Below are 18,434 nucleotides of genomic sequence, written 5' to 3'. Positions count from 1 at the left end.
TGCTGTTGCGCAGCTCGTGACGGCCAGCTTGACTTCAGTAGAGCAGATCAGGGGCTTCTACACACAGTTTAACGTGAGCAGTATGGATTTCAAAGCCGTCAAGCTTCTTTTTTGTGTCGTTTGTCTGGTGCGGTCCATCCCGGAGGAGAGCTCTACAAAGAGAAAGAATGAGAAAAAAGGTAAGCAGAAAATGCTTTAAGATTAAACAACTCTACACAGCATAAACCATTTCTGTTTGTTCTTTTTGTGTTTTTATGCAATAGTTTGCATTAGGTAGTAATTAAAACGTTTTACAAAATTAGTTAAAAGTTGTTAAGTCAGTCTAAATGTTTTGAAAACATATTGCATATCTTGAATTTGTTTGTTTTGTTTAAATTCTGTCCTTGTGCTGGTAAAAAAAAAAAAAAAAAGAGTCGAACAGTGCTGCTATTGAGGAGCTGAAGAAACGGATCGATCAGATTGTGCAGGATCTGAATCTGTTGAAGGAACATCAAGCCTTACAAACAGGTACTGAATAAAGTATATCTATTATTAAAATAAAGAGATTGAATTATTCCATTTGTATAGGGCCTCTCACAATACATCCTGTTTCAAAGCAGCTTTAGAGAAAATACTTGTTTCAAAGTTACAAATTAGGAAGAATTCTGTTATCAGCCAGTATTGGTATTGGTATTGGTATAAGGTATAAGGTATAAGTATTGGTATAAGTATTGGTCCAAGGACCATTGGACCAAGTATTGGTCAAAAGTTACGCTTACTCATTTTTTAACATTATTCTTGTATATTTTATAAATAATAATAAAGCGATCAAAACTATGAAAGTCCATGTTTTTTTTTTTTTTCTCGGGCCTCGAACTCAAAATAATTGGGCACTAGTGAAATATCTCATATAATTAAATATTTATGGTATGTTATAAAAATTTAGATTTTAAAATGTCTTTTACTTTTCAGTCGGTCACTTTTGACGTCACGTCAACTTACCGACGAATTGGGATCTCGCCTATGAGCCCAATCACCTTCGAGTGTAAGCTAAACGAGCCTAAGCACAACAAAAAAAATAAAGTAAAAGAAAAGAAAATGGGCCTATAAAATAAGCCTAGTATTGTTCTCGTTATTTTTGATACATTTAACCATATTAAATAAGGTTATGACTCCAAAAGCTACTAGATTAACTAATTTAAACAGTAAGTAATAAAATGGGAACAAATAATTAAAATACGAGCAATAGCGCAAATAAATACAACAGAACAAACATATAATTTTGTGATTTTCAGGTTTTTCATTTAAGTTTAAACGAGATTTTCAGGTACAGAAATTGTAATCTAATGTATATAATTAGATCAACCTTTATTAAAGTTAATCAGTGTAGAGCAAAGATGCATAAATATTGTTTTGAAATGTAAAAAATATAAAACGTTAAATATTGTTATTTGAAATCGTTTAAAAAATGAAAAGATACCTTAAATGTAAAATTAAACCTGCCAGGAAGTGGCAGCAAGTCACTGTTAATGAGTGAGTCAATGAGATTCAACCGATTCATTCAAACGGCTAAATCATTCGGGAAGGAAGCATTTTACTGTCTCAATGAGTGAGTCATTGAATCATTGATTCAGCCGATTCATTCAAAAAGCTGATTCATTCAGTAAAGATAAACCATCATGTTGACTAGTGTGTTGCTCAGAGACGTTAAACAGTGCTGTGGACATTGTTTGGAAATATTTTCATCGGCGGAATAGAGCGAAACAGGCGATTTGATGTCTAAAATGTAAGTCGCTTAATATTAACTCGTTTATTAAACTGTACGTTGTATAAAATCAATGTCACATTTGTAATCATGCTGATATTTTTTTGAAAAATGGCACTCTTTGTGTAACATTGGTTAACTATATTAAATTATATAAATATTTAAGACATAAAGGGGCATTTTTGCCCCTTATCTTGAATCTGGTGGCATTATAAATGCATTTAATAGACTAAATCACGTCGTAAAAGTGTACACTCTAAATGTGATTGGCGCTAGTCTAATCTACTACTACATCACTTAGTGTATGCATGCACTCAATGTGTGTGTGTTTTTTTTGTGTGTTTTTTTTAAGTGAGGGACATGCTCAATAATGTCAGCAATAATGAATAATGTCTCAATAATCGTTAAATCAAAAATTATGATATCATAGATGATATATATCGCACACACCTCTACAGCACTGGCCCGATCGGGCAAGTGACAGTTCCCTCAACTGTCCTGAGCGTCGTTCAGAATGGGCCCGGGCCATCGGGCAGTCCTTATTGGCCTAACTGTCCAAACCTTCAGCCTGTGGTCGGACCCTGTGTTTCTACGGACAGGAGTTCCCCTAGAACAAGTGTCTAGGCATGCTGTGGTCTCCACGGATGCCTCTACCACCGTCTGGGGGGCCACGTACAATGGGCATGCAACTGCGGGTATTTGCATTGGCACATCAACTGCCTCAAGTTGGTAGCAGTACGTCTTGCGCTGGGCCGCCTCAAATCACCGCTACGAGGCAAGTACGTACTGATCCATACAGACAACACTGCGACCGTTGCGTACATCAACCGTTAAGGTGGACTGCGCTCCAGTCGCATGTCGCAACTCGCCTGTCATCTCTTCCCATGGAGTCAGAAGCATCTGTGGTTGCTTCGTCCCATCTACATTCCAGGCTTGCTGAATCGTGCAGCGGAAGAGCTCTCACAACAGCCTGTGCTTCCGGAGGAGTTGCAACTCCATCCTCAGGCGGCCCAGCTGAAATGGAGACGCTTCGGGACTGCACAGGTAGACCTGTGTGCAACCCCGGATACGTCACATTGCCAGTTGTTTTACTCCCTGACCGAGGGGACCCTCGGCATGGATGCACTGGCACACAGCTGCCCCCAGGGCCTAAGCAAGTATGGGTTTCCCCCAGTGAGCCTTCTCACACAGACACTGTGCAAAGCCCCTCCCTGGCGCATTCCTCTGAGGAAGGTCTGCTTTCACAGAGACGGGGCACCCTATGGCACCCGCGTCCAGACCTCTGGAACCTCCAAGTCTGGTCTCTGGACCCCAAGCTGTGGTAGACACCATCACTTCGTCTAGAGTCCCCTCTACGAGGCGTCTCTGTGTTGGAGTGGAACCTGTTCGCTGAATGGTGCTCTTCTCACCGGGAACACCCTCGGAGATGCCCGATCAGAGCTTTGCTTTCCATCCTGCAAGATGGGTGCAATAGACAGTAAGTCTGTGGAAAAGCACAACCTGATCATTAGGTTTCTGAGGGGTGCGAGAAGGTTAAATCCTGTCGCCTTCACCCCTCATCAAGAGGGTCAGGGACCTGCAAGCATTTTCGGTCGACGAATCGTGCCTGGATATGTGCCCAAGTTTCCCACCACTCCCTTTCGTGGACCAGGTCCCATCCTCTCTTGTGCTCACCTCAAGTAGCCAGTAAGACCAGAAACCCCGCTCAGTGTTGGCTTGCCGCGCCATTCCCCTCCTATGGACCAGATGCGTGCGCTGTTCTGCTCCAGTAGAGTTCCCCAGTTGGGGAACCCTGTTGAGTTCCTCCACCACCCTCGGCAGTCAGATGTGCCAGAGCATCTGACGCCAGGCATAACACTCGTAAGTGCGCCCAGTGGTTGACCCCTGTACTAGGCTAGGTGCCCATATGTGGTAATCCCTACGGTGATCCCATATGTGTATTCTTCCATGGTACGGCTTTCCTGATGGTGAGCCTGTGTCTTTTGGTAGAGTCCACTCTGCCCTCCCTGCCGGTGCTGACTCCCTCCTAATTTGGCCGGAGTCACCTCAGAGAAATTCCATATGTTGTACTGCCCGAACGCCAGTCCATATGTGTAACACCTCCCTACAGGTATAGGATGGGGATTCCACAGCATCCTTTTCAAAACATGAAAGGGCACGCTTTCCCAGTGTTATCTAATAGTCTCACTGTATGGGTCATGCGGAACAGCAGTGATCGACTTTCTCGGCGTAAGCCCTGTCCCATCTTCCACCCCAGGACGTGCGGGGGATCAGGAGGCTGGAAGGCACTGGAAGGGGCAATAACAGTGGTGTTTTGTTAGGGATCCCAATTCGTTGGTATGTCAACGTGACGTCAAACATGACCGACTGAAAGGGAACATCTCGTATACTTCAAATCTTAAAAGTATATATATATATTTTTTTTTTTTAAATACAAGTAATAAACTTAATAATTAACTTTATTTTATAAAAACTTCCCAAAGCGCTGTACACAAAATAAGCAATACAAAGCTGAAATAAAAAGTAACATCAACAATCAAATGCTAATTTAAAAAAAATATGTCTTAAGTCTACCTTTAAAAATGTCATAATCCTGAGCTTCCCTAAGATCAAGAGGCAGAGAATTCCAAAGGACAGGAGCATGTGAAGAGAAAGCCCTGTCACCCATAGATCGTGAGCGTGTATGAGGAACAACCAACAAGTTGGATTGTGAAGATCGCAGTCTACGATTTGGGGTATAGGAATTTAACAATTCAGATAAACAATGTGGAGCCAAGCCATGCAATGCTTTATATGTCAGCATCACAATTTTAAAATCAACTCTGAATCTGACTGGGAGCCAGTGTAAGGACTCCAAAACTGGAGGAATATGATTGCATACCCTGGACCCAGTCAATATCCTGGTGGCCGAATTCTGTACATATTGCAGTTTATTTAATGTGGATTTAGAGACTCCAGCGAAAAGGGCATTACAGTAATCTATCCTAGAGACGACAAAGGAGTTTATCAGCTTTTCAGCTACTGGGAAATTTAGCATAGGATGCAATCTTGCTATGTTTCTGAGGTGAAAAAAGGACGATTTAACCGTACTCTGAACAAAAGAATCAAATGAAAGACTAGTATCAAAAATAACCCCAAGATTCCTCACAAGTATACACATTTAATAAAATTATGCACTTCACAAGGGTAATGTCTGCAGGATTTTGTTGTTGATGTACTTGTACCTGGAAAACATTCTCTCCTATATATACAAGTATGAGGTGTGTGGAATTCAGTGTTGTCTGTTGTGTGTTAGTCACAGCTCATAACAGCACGACCGTGTAATGACCTGGACGAACACATCTGACTTTTATTTGACCCTAAAGCTCTTTCCTTCTCTCTTCAGTTTGCCTGAAAGGCATCAAGATCCCAGGCAAATGTTTTCTCGCAGACACGATGAAGAAGACCTTTCACTCGGCAAACGATGACTGCATTGCAAAAGGTGGGACACTAAGCAGCCCTCTCTCTGGTGACGAGAACGACCAGCTGTACGGGTACGTCCGGCAGACCATCGGGCCAGAAGGGCACGTCTGGTTGGGTTTAAATGACATATTAAAGGAGGGCGAGTGGACTGACCAGACAGGCTCACCAACACGCTTTAAGAACTGGGAATCAGAGATCACCCATCAGCCTGACGGGGGACGCAGCCAGAACTGTGCCATCCTGTCCAGCACGGCCAACGGGAAGTGGTTCGACGAGGACTGCCGTGGTGAAAAGGCGTCTGTCTGCCAGTTCAACATCGTCTAAGCTCTTAGTAGAGCAACATGCTATAATATGATGCATGGTGAACATAGTATATAATACACAACCAAAAGTATGTGGACACTGCAATGTCCTTTGACTCTTAAAATTAAAGGTTCCAAAACGGATATTTTTTGTTTTCTATGATGCCTCTTAAAGTCCCTCTATGGTGAAAATCAAGCTTTTAATGTTGTTTATATGTCTATGTGGTGTTTTTAATATGCTTTAAGTCAAACCATGTGTAAATTCATAAGTCGACAGCATTGCTGAGTATTTTCTCCTAAAAACTGCAGTGAACCAAAGACAGTCTCAGAAACACGGTTTGAAATCGCTGGTGTTTCTGACGTCACAAACTACCTTGTAACCAATCAGATCAACGTGTGATCATCAACGAGTGGATCTCTGAGCTTGTGTGAGTGAGTGGAGGCGGGGCTCATTTGCATATTCATAGAACCATGTATACTAAATGAGGCAAGGGTGTAGACTAGAGTAACATTCAAGCTATTTTAAGGCATGAAGAATTTTTTTTCAAAGAATTTCCTTTTTTAAATGTCATTTTGGTGATCAAATGTGAGTTTTAGGGGATAAAATGATTGACTACAGGGGGACTTTAAAAATAAACACTCCAAAAGGGGCTTTCCACAGCTATTCCATAGGAGAACCATTTTGGGTTCCCCAAAGAACCTTTCAGTGAACCGTTCTTAAAAGAAACTTATGGAAATTATTTTTGTCTTAAGCCGGGGACACACTTAACGACTGTAAGACAGATTATGAATGTAATATGATACTTATGACTGATCATGCCCAAACACGCTGAGTCAGAGACGGTTGCGTTCAGTCGGTGTTTAAAATCTGCTGGAGTCGTTGAAATGTCTGTAAGTGTGTTCAGTTCAGTCTTAGAATGTTTCAGCTAGTCTTTAAGTGTGTCCCTGGCATTAGTGTGAAGAACCTTTTCCACTATAAAGAACCTTTTGTGGAACCTTTTCATGGAACCATCGGTGCCAATAAAGAACCTTTATTTTTAAGTGTAAACAGTAGAATGTGTAGAACCCTATTGGATCTTTATTATATCCATCATCATAGTTCTGTTTACAAATTAGTTTATATTGACAAAAATACATACTGAATTGTAATAAAAAAATATATTATTATCATTATTATGTAAACTAACAGGAACTGCGCATTTACATAAAAAGTGAAGAAAACAAAACTCTTATGTTAAATTTGAACTGTTTTACATTTTGGCAAATTCGTTTGAATTTGTACGATCTCATTTGTATGGTTTTGTAAGATCTGCTTACGCCCCACTGAGGGTTAGGTTTGGGATAGACATTCATGCTTTATTAAAAAATATATATATTGTAAGAATTTATACAAAATCACCAACTTGTAAAATAGTAAAGGTTTCTCATGAGATTGGCTTGGAAAGTACACATTTTTCCTTTTTCAATTCTTGTTTTGAAAATGTGTAATTCCTGCAAATGTTTTTCTGTCTCTGTAATGGCTTCTTAACTTGCATTGACAATAACAGAAACACAATAAAATGTCATGGCCTATTACAAGGCTTGAGAGAAGTATTACACAACATACTTCTGGAAATAGAGCTTCATTGATTTATTACACCCGTGTGTAACAGGTATTCATTGTGAAATGATTCAGTGGAAATAAACCTCAAGTGCTTCAAGGAATTCACTGAAAATTATCCTCAGTCTTACACGTTCATCCGTAACATCAAAATGTTTATCTGAGTCAAGTAATTCCCATGTTCTCCTGCACTTGAACGTTCAGAGCATTACTAATTAATCAAGTCAAGTCACCTTTATTTATATAGCGCTTTATACAAAACAAGCTGTTTCAAAGCAGCTTTACAGTGATATGAAAATGATTCAATGATGCAAACAATTCATTTCGGCTGTACAGAAGCTCTAAAAGAGTGTCATTGTTCAGCTGAAGTCGGTTCAGTGTTGATTCAGTTCTGTTGTAAAGATAATCAATGATTAAACTATTCAGTTTCATCTATAAAGCATCAGTTCAGTTCTCATCCAATAGAGTCACTGCAGTCAAATCAATAATATTGTTGAATATTTAGTTCCATTTAAACATCAAGGATGGCGAAAGACAACTCTTCAGATAGAATTGAAAGATCAGTGAATTTTTTGAGTTTCATTAATTTTGCGTTTCATTAATGGCGAACAGATGACTTGCAGTTCCTGTGTGGCTCTTCAATTCGACTTATGCTTCCAAAATGACACAAGCGGCAAGCCATGGCTGATTCTAGGCCGTTGTTGAATATCTGAATTTGATCATAATTTAGCACAAACAGTGCTAAATCCTTAAAATAAATGTTAAAATTGAAATATTTTGGAGTCAGGTCTGGTTGAATCCAGAACTGAATGTCTTTGTCGCTCAGGAATGTGATCACTGCAGTGAGACCAACGCTTCACTTTGTTGACAACATATTTATCACTGATTATCATTATGAATTTGGGAAGATGATTGGCACATGTTGCGCTCCTAAATGGAAATTATTAGTGACTCAAACACACAGAGTACTGTGTACTGTGAATCGACACTTAAAATGAGCACAGTGCTGTGCTTTACTCTGAAATATGCAGCGCGTAAGACTATCACAACTTTTACGATTTGATGATCGCACTAAGCCATATCACATTCTCACAAACATGCATTGTCAAAATTCATTAAAAAAAGGTTCCTGGGCAACTGGCACGTAACAGCGTTTCAAAGCCGATTTTTACTCGCATTTTGTGCTTTGTGCTAGGCTAAGTGTGTCCCGCAGATGGCGCCACGAGTAGGAAAAGTAACATTTTGCAGTTTATTTAGTAATTATTTATGGCTATTTCGCGATTTCAATCATCATAAAGCAACCAGTTCTAGTTTAAGTACTGTAATAAATATAAATAAAAATAAAAACTTAATAAAAATTACATAGACATTTAAAAAATAATATTAAATATTAATAAGATTACCAAAACTACTTGAACTAAAAATAAAATGAAAACAGACCCCGACTGTCAGAATATTAACACTGCTTTAGATTCCAGGTGAAGATGTGTTTCATATTGTTTTATTAATTAGTTTGACCAATTAATTTGGCTTTTAGCTACCAACAAGCATCTAGTTCCTTTGTTTAACCCATATTACCATATTTTAATTCTTTCTGAAGATTTTCCCCTAAAATAAGGCAATAAAAGACTAAATATTGCATTTGTGTTTTCTTTTTATGCCTTTTTTCCTCAGTGTAGAGCATTATAACCTAATGTTTGTGAATGCAGTGGCCAATCGGAGGCCATTCATTTAATAATTTTTATACTTTACGTGGTCTATTTACTGTACATTATACAAATGTTGAGTATGCCACCTTTGAGAAGCATTCAAAAGTTGGTGTAAATAAACAAACCTTTGCAGTGTAAAGATGCTTTTGTTGATATTGAGAAAATTGTATTGGTAATATAGCTGTAGCATTCTGAATGACTTAGTATTCTACATAAAACACAACACAGATGCATTTAATAAAGTAATGATAAATATAATATCGCCCTTAATGGCCTGGCAATAGCGTACCTGCTGCAGGGTTCACACTTTAGTTTAGTTTTAAATCTAGATCGAAGAATCATCCGTTTAATAACCAGACACAACTGATAGCAGAAGCCCCCTGTGTTAAAGGGATAGTTCACCCAAAAATGTTAGTTCTGTCATCATTACCAGACACGTGAGGCCTTTGACTTCCATACGTCACCTGTCTGGTTACCAACATTCTTCAAAATATCTTCATTTGTGTTCAACAGAAGAAACTCATTCAGGTTTATGACATTTTGAGGGTGAGTAAATAATGACAGAATTTTAAGTAGCTTTAAGTAGCTCAGCAGATTCACAAAAAACATAAAACAAGAGTAGTTTTGATGGGTTTTGCAGTTGAGCCTCTAGCATCGTCAAATTTCCAAATATGGTGGCTAATTCATATGGAGGATCTCATTTGTATGTTTTAGTACAATCTGCTTATGCCTCAATGATCAGTATGGTGAACCTTTCAGTTTACTTTGTTTTAAAATATACATATATGTTTACATGCAATTTCAATTTTACAAATTCATATGAAATCGCTAGTGAAATAGTTATTTTCCCATGAGATTGAGTCAACGCTCACATATTCACCAGTGAGGTCACTCGGTTAGAGGCAACAGAGAACGCTTTGCAATAATATTTCTAATCACAATCAGTTTTTTTTTTTTCTCTAGAAAATGTATCTTTAACTTCACATAGTGCAAATGAATGTAGACATTTTAATATACAAAAACATACAATCTTTAAAACAAGCAGGCTGTTCAAACATGAAATCACTAAATATATTAATGTCGTAGACACCTAAAAAAAATATTCATTGTCCAGTAGAAAATCAAATTCCATCAAGGCCTCTTTTCCTTCACCCGCACAGTCTGGTTTCATAGGCCCCTTCCTCAGAGGTTTTGATGGGAGACTTCTGTGAGCCAGATGTAGTTGACTGTCCCTGCATATAACCATAGATCTCATTGTCAACCAACGCGCTGCCTTTAGTGACCGCGCTTTTACCTTTTCTGACTGGTCTGTCAGGTAAAGGTGGGCCGCTCTCATCTGTACATTGTTCAGCATCATGTGTAAGCAGATGAGAATATACTAGAGTATCGTCTATGTACACATAAGTGTGAGGATCTTCCTCCTCCTCCTGTGTTTTGGGGATACCATGGAGGCCTGGAAGGAAAGCATGCTGATTGGGATTGTAGACGGACACTGGGGGAGCCTTGTTCCTCTTCTTTTTCCTGTGCAATATTAAGATGCTTTGTTAAGAATCAAATATTACAGTACAATACTTGTAAGGATTTTAAACACAAAGCCCAGATCCTAATCGGAACCAAACCAGTGCAGAAAGATTCTCCGGAGACATAATATCAATAATTATAAAAAATAAATAAAAAAAACCACACTTGCCAAAACATTTGAAGAGAGCTTGGCTTAATATATCACTTTCACTTAAATGGCTATAACTCTTGAATTGAATGAGATAATTTCACCAAACTTGGTGCACATGTGTATGGGCTCATTTACATGTAATATGAACAAAATTGCAGCGTTTGGCCACTTGGTGGTGCTATAACCGAAATAAAACTGAAAATGGCTATAACTATGCAACAGTTGGCCAGACTGTCTTAAAAATTGGCATTCAGTGTCTTTGCAAGGTACCATCATTGTCTATGAGGACACTGACTTTAAAAATATGGCTACCATCAGCCAATCAACATTCAGAAGCTATTAGACAAGGTTAACAGAGGTCGATCAAAATAAAACTAAGTGGATCCGTTTTGACTCATGGACTCCAAAGACAGTGACAATTTTGACAATGTGTGTGAAACTTGCATACTGATTTTATATTATGAGATATTTCACACATACACTTCTTTTAAATCATTTGTTGAATCTCAATCTGAACAGCTTTACCTCAAGAAAAAAATACTTTTGTATTTTATATACAAAATACACAAATTACAAAGGTTTTTTGCTCAACCTCAATAAAACCAGTTTAGTACATATCTCAGGACTCCCCAGATTAATAATTATTAAAAATATATATTTTGAACTAATATTCGGATGGCTATAGTCATTTCAAAATGGATGTGACCCATAGTTTACCCTAAAGCCGATTATTCCTACAAAACCTCAAACCTTCATGAAATTAAGAAGGGACATGCTACACATGATTCTTAACAAGCATGTCAACTTTTATGGAGGTCAGGATGGTGCTATAAATTACCTGAAAATCTCTTATTTAAGTGGTTACAGGCTTGTTTAAAAACACTTAATATATTTTTTCATATGCGCCTAAAGGCCTTAAAGAGCTTGAACCACTGTAAATGCTGCTTTCAGCTATATTTAAAATATGTTTTTGGAAAACTCTCACCTGAGAACAATCCAAATCACCACGGCTGTTATGATCATCAACACGATGCCCACGATACTCAGGATGATGCCCAGAAGCTTGTCTGAAAACTTATCTGAAAAACATGACAATACATTTCACTTCATCTTTTCAAGTTTTTCCCCTATTGACATATTATATGGACATTCTAGTGGGAATCTAGTGGGACAGAAGAAAGTAAGGCTCTCTCACTTGTGTTGTTCTGCAGTGTGATCTCCATCATTGCCCTGAAAGGTACTGTTGGGGACTTGCAGTTAGACATGTTAAGGTAAAAACTTCCTGGGACCAGGATATCTTTAATATTCTCATCCTGTTTAGTACTGTACACCACCGTTTGAGAGGGAATGGTCCACACTCCAATGTTTGTGTGCCCCCCCTTACACTTGGGCTGGCTGACATTCCTGAACTTCAGTTTGCTCTCAAGCTGTGGCTCAATGTTAACGATCCAGGACACAGTGCTGGAGGATTTCATCCCGGACAGCCAGACTGGGGTCGCCAACACGGTAGGGTTATCCTTTTTTGGTGCAACAGTGAATATATAGTGCTCTGTATGAGAACGACAGAACAGCAAAACTCAATAACTGTTCTGATTTTTTATATCAAGTTACTCACAATGAATTGAGCAGGTACACTACAGTTGAAAGGTTTGGGGTTGATTAGATTTTTTTTATGTCTCTTTATGCTAATTAAGGCTGCATTTATTAGATCAAAAATACATTAAAAACAGGAATATTGTGAAATATTATAATTTAAAAGAACTGTTTTCTACTGTTTTCTATTTTATTCCTGTGATCAAAGCTGAATTTTCAGCATCATTACTCCAGTCTTCAGTGTCACATGATCCTTCAGAAATAATTTGAATATGCTGATTTGTGTCTCAAGAAACATTTCTGATTATTATCAATGTTGAAAATAGTTGTGATGCTTAATATTTTTATGCAAACCATGATAAATAATTTTTTTCAGTATTCTTCGATGAATAGAAAGTTTAAAAGAAAAGCATTTATTTGAAATATACAAATTTTGTTACATTATAACAATAGGATATAACTGGCACTTTTGTAAAAAAAAAAAAAAAAAAAAAAAAAAGGTAGTGTGTCAATTTAAAACTCAAAATCTTGATTCACACACAGTTTCTACATCATTTTTGTTCTACTAAATCATGCACCTGCTATATATTTTCCTCAAGAGACAAAGCAGCTTCCATTTGCAGTAATGTATAATGAATGTATAATGAAATCCTTTACCTGATATGTCTTGTGTAAATGAATAATTTAAAAAGGGTTTAGCTGCCAAATTCTGGCCGCTGGAACTTGTAACGGAGGCAGTTACTGCAATACTGGATTCACGGATCTGGATTTTCTCAATGGTTCCCCTTGGACAAAACTGCCCAACAGCGATGCCAGTTTTAACATGGGACACATTTAGGAGGAGGATGCTATTGTATTTGTCCTCAGGCAGACAGTGATGCAGACCGCCTGTAGGGGACTGGAGCTCCACTGCACTGTTGGGTGGGCCGTGAAGGTGCCATGTGATCGTCTTCAGAACTCCTGGGATACACTGCAGCTCGTAATCGAAGGTTATAGGGAATGGAGTGGATGCACAGTTTCTCCATTCTTTACATTCTGTTGATAAAGAAACAAAGTAAATGATGAATAGAGGAATGTGTAATTGTTATGGGCCAAGAACTAAAAGAGCATTAAAAGGCCCATTCACACCAAGAATGATAACTTTAAAGAATTTTTGTTTATGTTTATCATTATTATTCTTAGGCCTTTGGGTCTTGTAACATATTTAGATTTCCCTCTGGTTCTTTTGAAATTGCACAGTAGAGTTAACCCATTAGTTTGTGTCCTCCCCATTATTTTGGTTGCCATCTTGGATTTCTATCAAAAACACCACCACCAAATTTGGCTTAGATAATCACCGCAATAAGCCACAGTTGTGTTTTCTCTATCATGTTCTGAAGGTACCTGAGAAGTTTAGAGAATACCTATTAACAATATTTTGCCCAAAAGTCATGGACCTGACCTGCTAAAATAATAGAAGTTACTGTAAATAATAGATTTAACTGGTGAACTTTCTGTTCTAGTAGTGATTGGGAGCATTTTACACAGTGAGATAAAGCTCAAAACATTTAGGATAGTCTTATTTAAGGCACAGAGGGGTGGATCATTACACACAGTTGAGTACCTATGGTCTGGTTGACTGTCCACTCTAGTTCTTCCTTGTTACAGTCAAAGATGTCAAGGTCATAATGGCTCCCTGAAGCTATGGTGACCATGTCCATTATGACCGAATCCAGTTTCAACACACAGGAGGACTTGGGATTCTTTTTCATCACACGTATTTGTAGCGTTTGATTCTCAGGCAGATATCCTATACACTGCCCTGCAACAGTGACAAAGAAAAACAATAGATGTCAAATAAACATTATATGAAATTGTGCACTTTTGAACTGGTTAAAATTCAGTTATTATTTTGTAATGTGGACTATATATAAACATATGTTATGTGAAACAGCTTACTCAGGACAGTACTACATAAAAATCATGCAATTTTAATTATCCCTTTTATTTTGTTAACATAATTTATTAACATCTTGTATTACATTTTTTACATACCCTTTGTTCTCGTGATGGCAGAGATCTGAAAGTGCACCATTAGGCCTTGCGATGGAGGACGTGGCCAGGACATGTTGCAGTTCCTTATGTAGAGATAAAAATCTCCAGTCTCCACCATTGGCTGGCTTCCGTTCAGCGGTTTTACCACACTGGTCTTGCCGAGCCAAAAGTACTTCATTGTAGGGGTGTTTTCAGGTCGGAGACATGTTGGAACAGTGTGGCTCAGAATGCGCACGTCTGTGTAGTATGTCTGGGGCACTTTGAAATACCATACTGTCTGTATATTTTCAGGAAAAGTGTTTGGGGTAAAGAAATCCTGGGTTGAACTCTTCTCTGGGAGAACAACATGGATTTTAACCAGTGCTGTGAAATAAAGAAAGATCAATGGTTCACATATGACAACTTTGTTTAGACAATTTGTGCTTAAATATATAAGTTTTACCATCAATGGGAGATCCGTATAATACGCTGATAGCTGTCATGTCCAGAGGTTGACCTCCAGACACTTCCAAAGACAGTTTGCCAACTTTAGGCACATCGACTTGTCTAATAGTTCCATTCCGACAAAACCTCCCAACGGTGGCATTCTCCACTGTGAGGATGTAAACGTGCTGGTCTGGGCAGCCGTCTGTCGGCTGAATCTGCCGTAAACCAGTCCTACTGAAACTCAATTGGACTGTCGCTCTAGCTGAAGGATTCAGATTCCAGGTGAAGGTCCGATTGAACTTTTGAAAGGCATGGTGTTTTTTGGTTTCAGTGTCTGATATCACTGTTGAACAAATGTGTTATGTCAGATAAAGACCATGTAGATTTATTATGCTGACCATGAAAAACAGTGTTTTTAGTCGTTTTCGTGGAGTATGAACAGGGAACGTTTTGAAAACAGTAAGCCAAAATAGTAGCATGTCCGAATAAATAGTAGCCTACTGGGAAAAAAATTATGACCTACTAGCTACTACTTCCAGCGAGATTCTGAAGTGCGCATATGATGGACACTTTATGAGGCCCGGGACTGGATTTATTAATGGCAGTGAAGCAATGCAACAGATGGTGGTGGGTCACGTGACAGTAACAACCGAATTTCATTCATACTACCCATTTTCATACTATAGACCTTAGCCCCGCCCCTTTTCAGCGCTGCGCTCGTTGTCTTTTGACTTCCGGTTTGTATTTTCACAGCGATCTTGAGTATTTATGAATGAACGGCTCGTGTTAAAATCTTCCCAGTCTACTGACATGTGTTAAGACATCTGCTTTAAACATTACAATCCTCGTGATAACGTTCGTTAACTTTACATTACGTAAATCCACTTCAAAAGCTAATTACTCCTGGACAGCAATGCCATAGAAATATACACAGCGAGCGCAAAAACGGAAGCTCAAAGACAATATTCTAAAGATGGCGGCGCCCTTGTTTCTCTGGTGCATAAGGTCTTATAGAACATACTTTTTTAACGAAGTACATTTTAAATCCAAATATAGTACCAAAATGCGATTTCGGATGCAGTGACGGTCTCTGTTTATTATAGATAGTATTATAACTATATATTATAAAAGTATTATAGCGTTTGCTTTTATATTATTAGTAAGAATGGCAAAACTTTTCATTTATGGTCAGCATTCCGCAAATAAGCATTTACATTATTTAAACAAATCTTTGAAAACATGTTTTGTCTTAATGATCAGTGTAATATGAGTGTTTACATGAAAAAAGTAAGGAGTAAAAGTATTGTTTGTGTCTGACAGCTCTCACCATTAGGCTTATCCCTGAAGATCTGCACGGTGAACACGCTCTCTGGCTGTGAACAGCTGAAATTCAAATGCGTTTCTCTTTTGAGGACCACAGAAGACTGGCACACCTGGCCTATGCAAACCTGGCACTGTGTGTTTATGCCAGCAGTAGCACTAGTATTAATATGGATGCTTGTGCCCTTTTCAACAGCAATTTTGAGCTCTGAACCACCTAAAATGAAAAGACAACATTTTCTTAAAACAAACATAAAGATTGTAGGTATAGTACCAGTTTGGAAACATTAAGAGTTTTTTAATGTTTCTGAAAGAAGTCTCTTCTGCACTCCAAGGTTGCATTTATCTGATCAAAAATTGAATTTATTCCTGTTATCAAATCTGAATTTTCAGCATCATTACAGTCTTCAGTGTCTGATCAAAAACAAAAACAAAATGTTGAAAATAATTGTGCTGCTTCACTTTTTTTTTATATTATTTTATATTTTGTGGATACCATGATACACTACCATTCAAAGGTTTGGGACAAGTAATATATACAAATAATAATAATATACTTTGATTCAGCAAGAACACATTAAATTCGTCAAAACAGACAGTAAAAACATTGTTTCAAAAGATTTCTATTTCAAATAAATGCTGCTCTTTTAACCTTTCTATTCATCAAAGAATCCAGACAAAATTTATCAAGGTTTCCACAAAAATATTAAGCATGCAAAAATGGTTTTCAACATTGATAAACATAAGAACCATTATTAATAATTGAGCACAAAATCAGTGTTTTACTATAATTGTTGAAGGATAATGTGACACTGAAGGACTGGAGTAATGATGCTGAAAATTCAGCTTTGATCACAGGAATATTTAACAATATATTCACATAGAAATAATTTCACAATATTACTGTTTTTTTTTTTTTTTTTTTTTTTTTATCAAATAAATTCATCCTCGGTGAGTAAAAGAGACTTCTTTCAAAAACATTTAAAAATCTTAATGTTTCCAAACTTTTGACCAGTAGTGTATAACAAGAAAAAAAACATAGGCTATATTACAGATGCTGCAGCAACACTTTAACCTTTAGCTTTTTTCCCCCACATATATATGGAGTGTGAAACAAATTCTTTATAAAGCACAAAAAAATATGCAGTTTCTCGTTGATATTAAGTTATAATGTTGTTTACACTTCTTTTTTTACACTTTTTTCTTAAAATATTTTATTGGCATTTATGGTTCCATGAATGAAGAAGCTTTAACATTTACGGAATCTTTATATTGTAAGGTTCTATATAGCCTAGTGGAAAAGGTTCTTTAGATGATTAGAATGTTCTTCACACAAAGAAAAACATTTAAGAATATTTTTTTAATTTTAAGAATATATATATTATATATATATATATATATATATATATATATATATATATATATATATATATATATATATATATATATTATATATAATGTTTTAGATGTGCACCCCAAAACAACACAGTTTAAATTGGAAGCTGTAATGTTTTGTATGAAAGGTGATTTAAACATCAAGTGAAATTTGTCATTAGCCAATATAAATCCTTACCATCAAACAAATTCAACAACCTGCAGTCAGTCTTGCTTTCTTTCTTATAGGAGATTACGATATGGGTAAATCAAACACATTGTTAACCCGTGTATTTATTTGATTCATTTCTTAAGTGAAAAGGCATATTAAAAAATAAGATGAACCCTGATACAGGCCATCGAAATAGTAGCCTATAGTGTAGCCTACTACTAGCCTACCTGTGAATGTTAGATTGGATGAATATGTTACCTGTGAGCTCCGAGAATGACGACTGGAAAAAAAATAATAGAAGCGAAAAGCACGTGAACCGCCAAAATCGCATGACTTCTTATTATACAATAAACTCCTAGGAGTGGTCTGGAAATGTAAGAGTTTTCACATGAAAGTTTTCACTGCTCCTCAGAGACAATAAAGCGTCTTCCTGGTTTGCGACAGACTTCCAGGACAGGTTAGTCATCCAGGGGTGCGCTTCCCTAAAGCATCGTTGGCCAACTATGTTCGCAAGTTCCGTCGTTATAAGCATAGTTCAACGAGTCGGTGTTTCCCGAAACCATCGTTCTTCTAACAAACATTGGCAAACAGCATCGCAGAGTTGTGTAGTTTGAACGACAGCTTTCGACCTGTGGTTAGAAGAAGAGTTTCTAGTTTGCATGACATGTGGACTTAATGAATCCTTATCTCGAGCCAAATAAGCAAGCTGACATTCAGTACAACCTGTGTCTTTTATCTAGAATACATACAAATGTCTTTTAGTTTGTCAAGAGATTTAAAGCACCGTTTTTGAAGAGTGCGCATGTGTGAACGCTCTAGACTACTATAAGAACGAGACTATGATTGAATCTGGAAATAAAGCAAAATAACTGAGAAATAGTCCTCAGATGCCATGTTCGTAATTTATAGCAAAACATCTAGGGTTAATTCGATCTCAAACAGATTCATTAAAAGAAGTTATTTCTCCACCACCTGTGTGACATCATTACCAACATGGGTGAACAACCAATTTGGGACAATACGATT

The 18,434-nt window shown here is 37.5% G+C and overlaps 2 protein-coding genes across 2 annotated transcripts; one reads left to right on the top strand and one right to left on the bottom strand.

Moving 5' to 3' along the window:
* On the top strand, window positions 1–6,655 carry clec3ba (C-type lectin domain family 3, member Ba). The gene is made up of 3 exons (XM_084386211.1): window positions 1–179; window positions 412–507; window positions 5,130–6,655. Exons 1-3 carry the CDS (start codon window positions 83–85, stop codon window positions 5,528–5,530), a joined length of 594 nt encoding a protein of 197 aa, XP_084242337.1. The 5' UTR covers window positions 1–82; the 3' UTR covers window positions 5,531–6,655.
* Window positions 6,656–9,560: 2,905 nt separating this feature from the next.
* cdcp1a (CUB domain containing protein 1a) lies at window positions 9,561–17,917 on the bottom strand. Its single transcript, XM_084385956.1, has 9 exons — window positions 17,667–17,917; window positions 15,870–16,079; window positions 14,559–14,885; window positions 14,117–14,479; window positions 13,686–13,883; window positions 12,740–13,117; window positions 11,685–12,038; window positions 11,475–11,568; window positions 9,561–10,338 (listed from the first exon to the last, which is right to left on the bottom strand). Exons 1-9 carry the CDS (start codon window positions 17,737–17,739, stop codon window positions 9,966–9,968), a joined length of 2,370 nt encoding a protein of 789 aa, XP_084242082.1. The 5' UTR covers window positions 17,740–17,917; the 3' UTR covers window positions 9,561–9,965.
* Window positions 17,918–18,434: the final 517 nt, after the last annotated feature.

This window comes from Rutilus rutilus (genome assembly GCF_951802725.1).
Source record: "Rutilus rutilus genome assembly, chromosome: 17".
NCBI lineage: Eukaryota > Metazoa > Chordata > Actinopteri > Cypriniformes > Leuciscidae > Rutilus > Rutilus rutilus.
This window is presented reverse-complemented; position numbering and strand designations above follow the sequence as displayed.

Bases quoted from the DNA above. Each gene is read 5' to 3' on its own strand.
- clec3ba (XM_084386211.1), top strand. From the start codon at position 83: ATGGATTTCAAAGCCGTCAAGCTTCTTTTTTGTGTCGTTTGTCTGGTG. The intron at 180-411 runs GTAAGCAGAAAA...AAAAAAAAAAAG, and splicing joins GAGAAAGAATGAGAAAAAAG to AGTCGAACAGTGCTGCTATT. The intron at 508-5,129 runs GTACTGAATAAA...TTCTCTCTTCAG, and splicing joins ACATCAAGCCTTACAAACAG to TTTGCCTGAAAGGCATCAAG.
- cdcp1a (XM_084385956.1), bottom strand. From the start codon at position 17,739: ATGCGATTTTGGCGGTTCACGTGCTTTTCGCTTCTATTATTTTTTTTC. The intron at 13,118-13,685 runs GTACTCAACTGT...CTTTATCAACAG, and splicing joins GACAGTCAACCAGACCATAG to AATGTAAAGAATGGAGAAAC. The intron at 11,569-11,684 runs GTGAGAGAGCCT...CATGTTTTTCAG, and splicing joins CACACTGCAGAACAACACAA to ATAAGTTTTCAGACAAGCTT.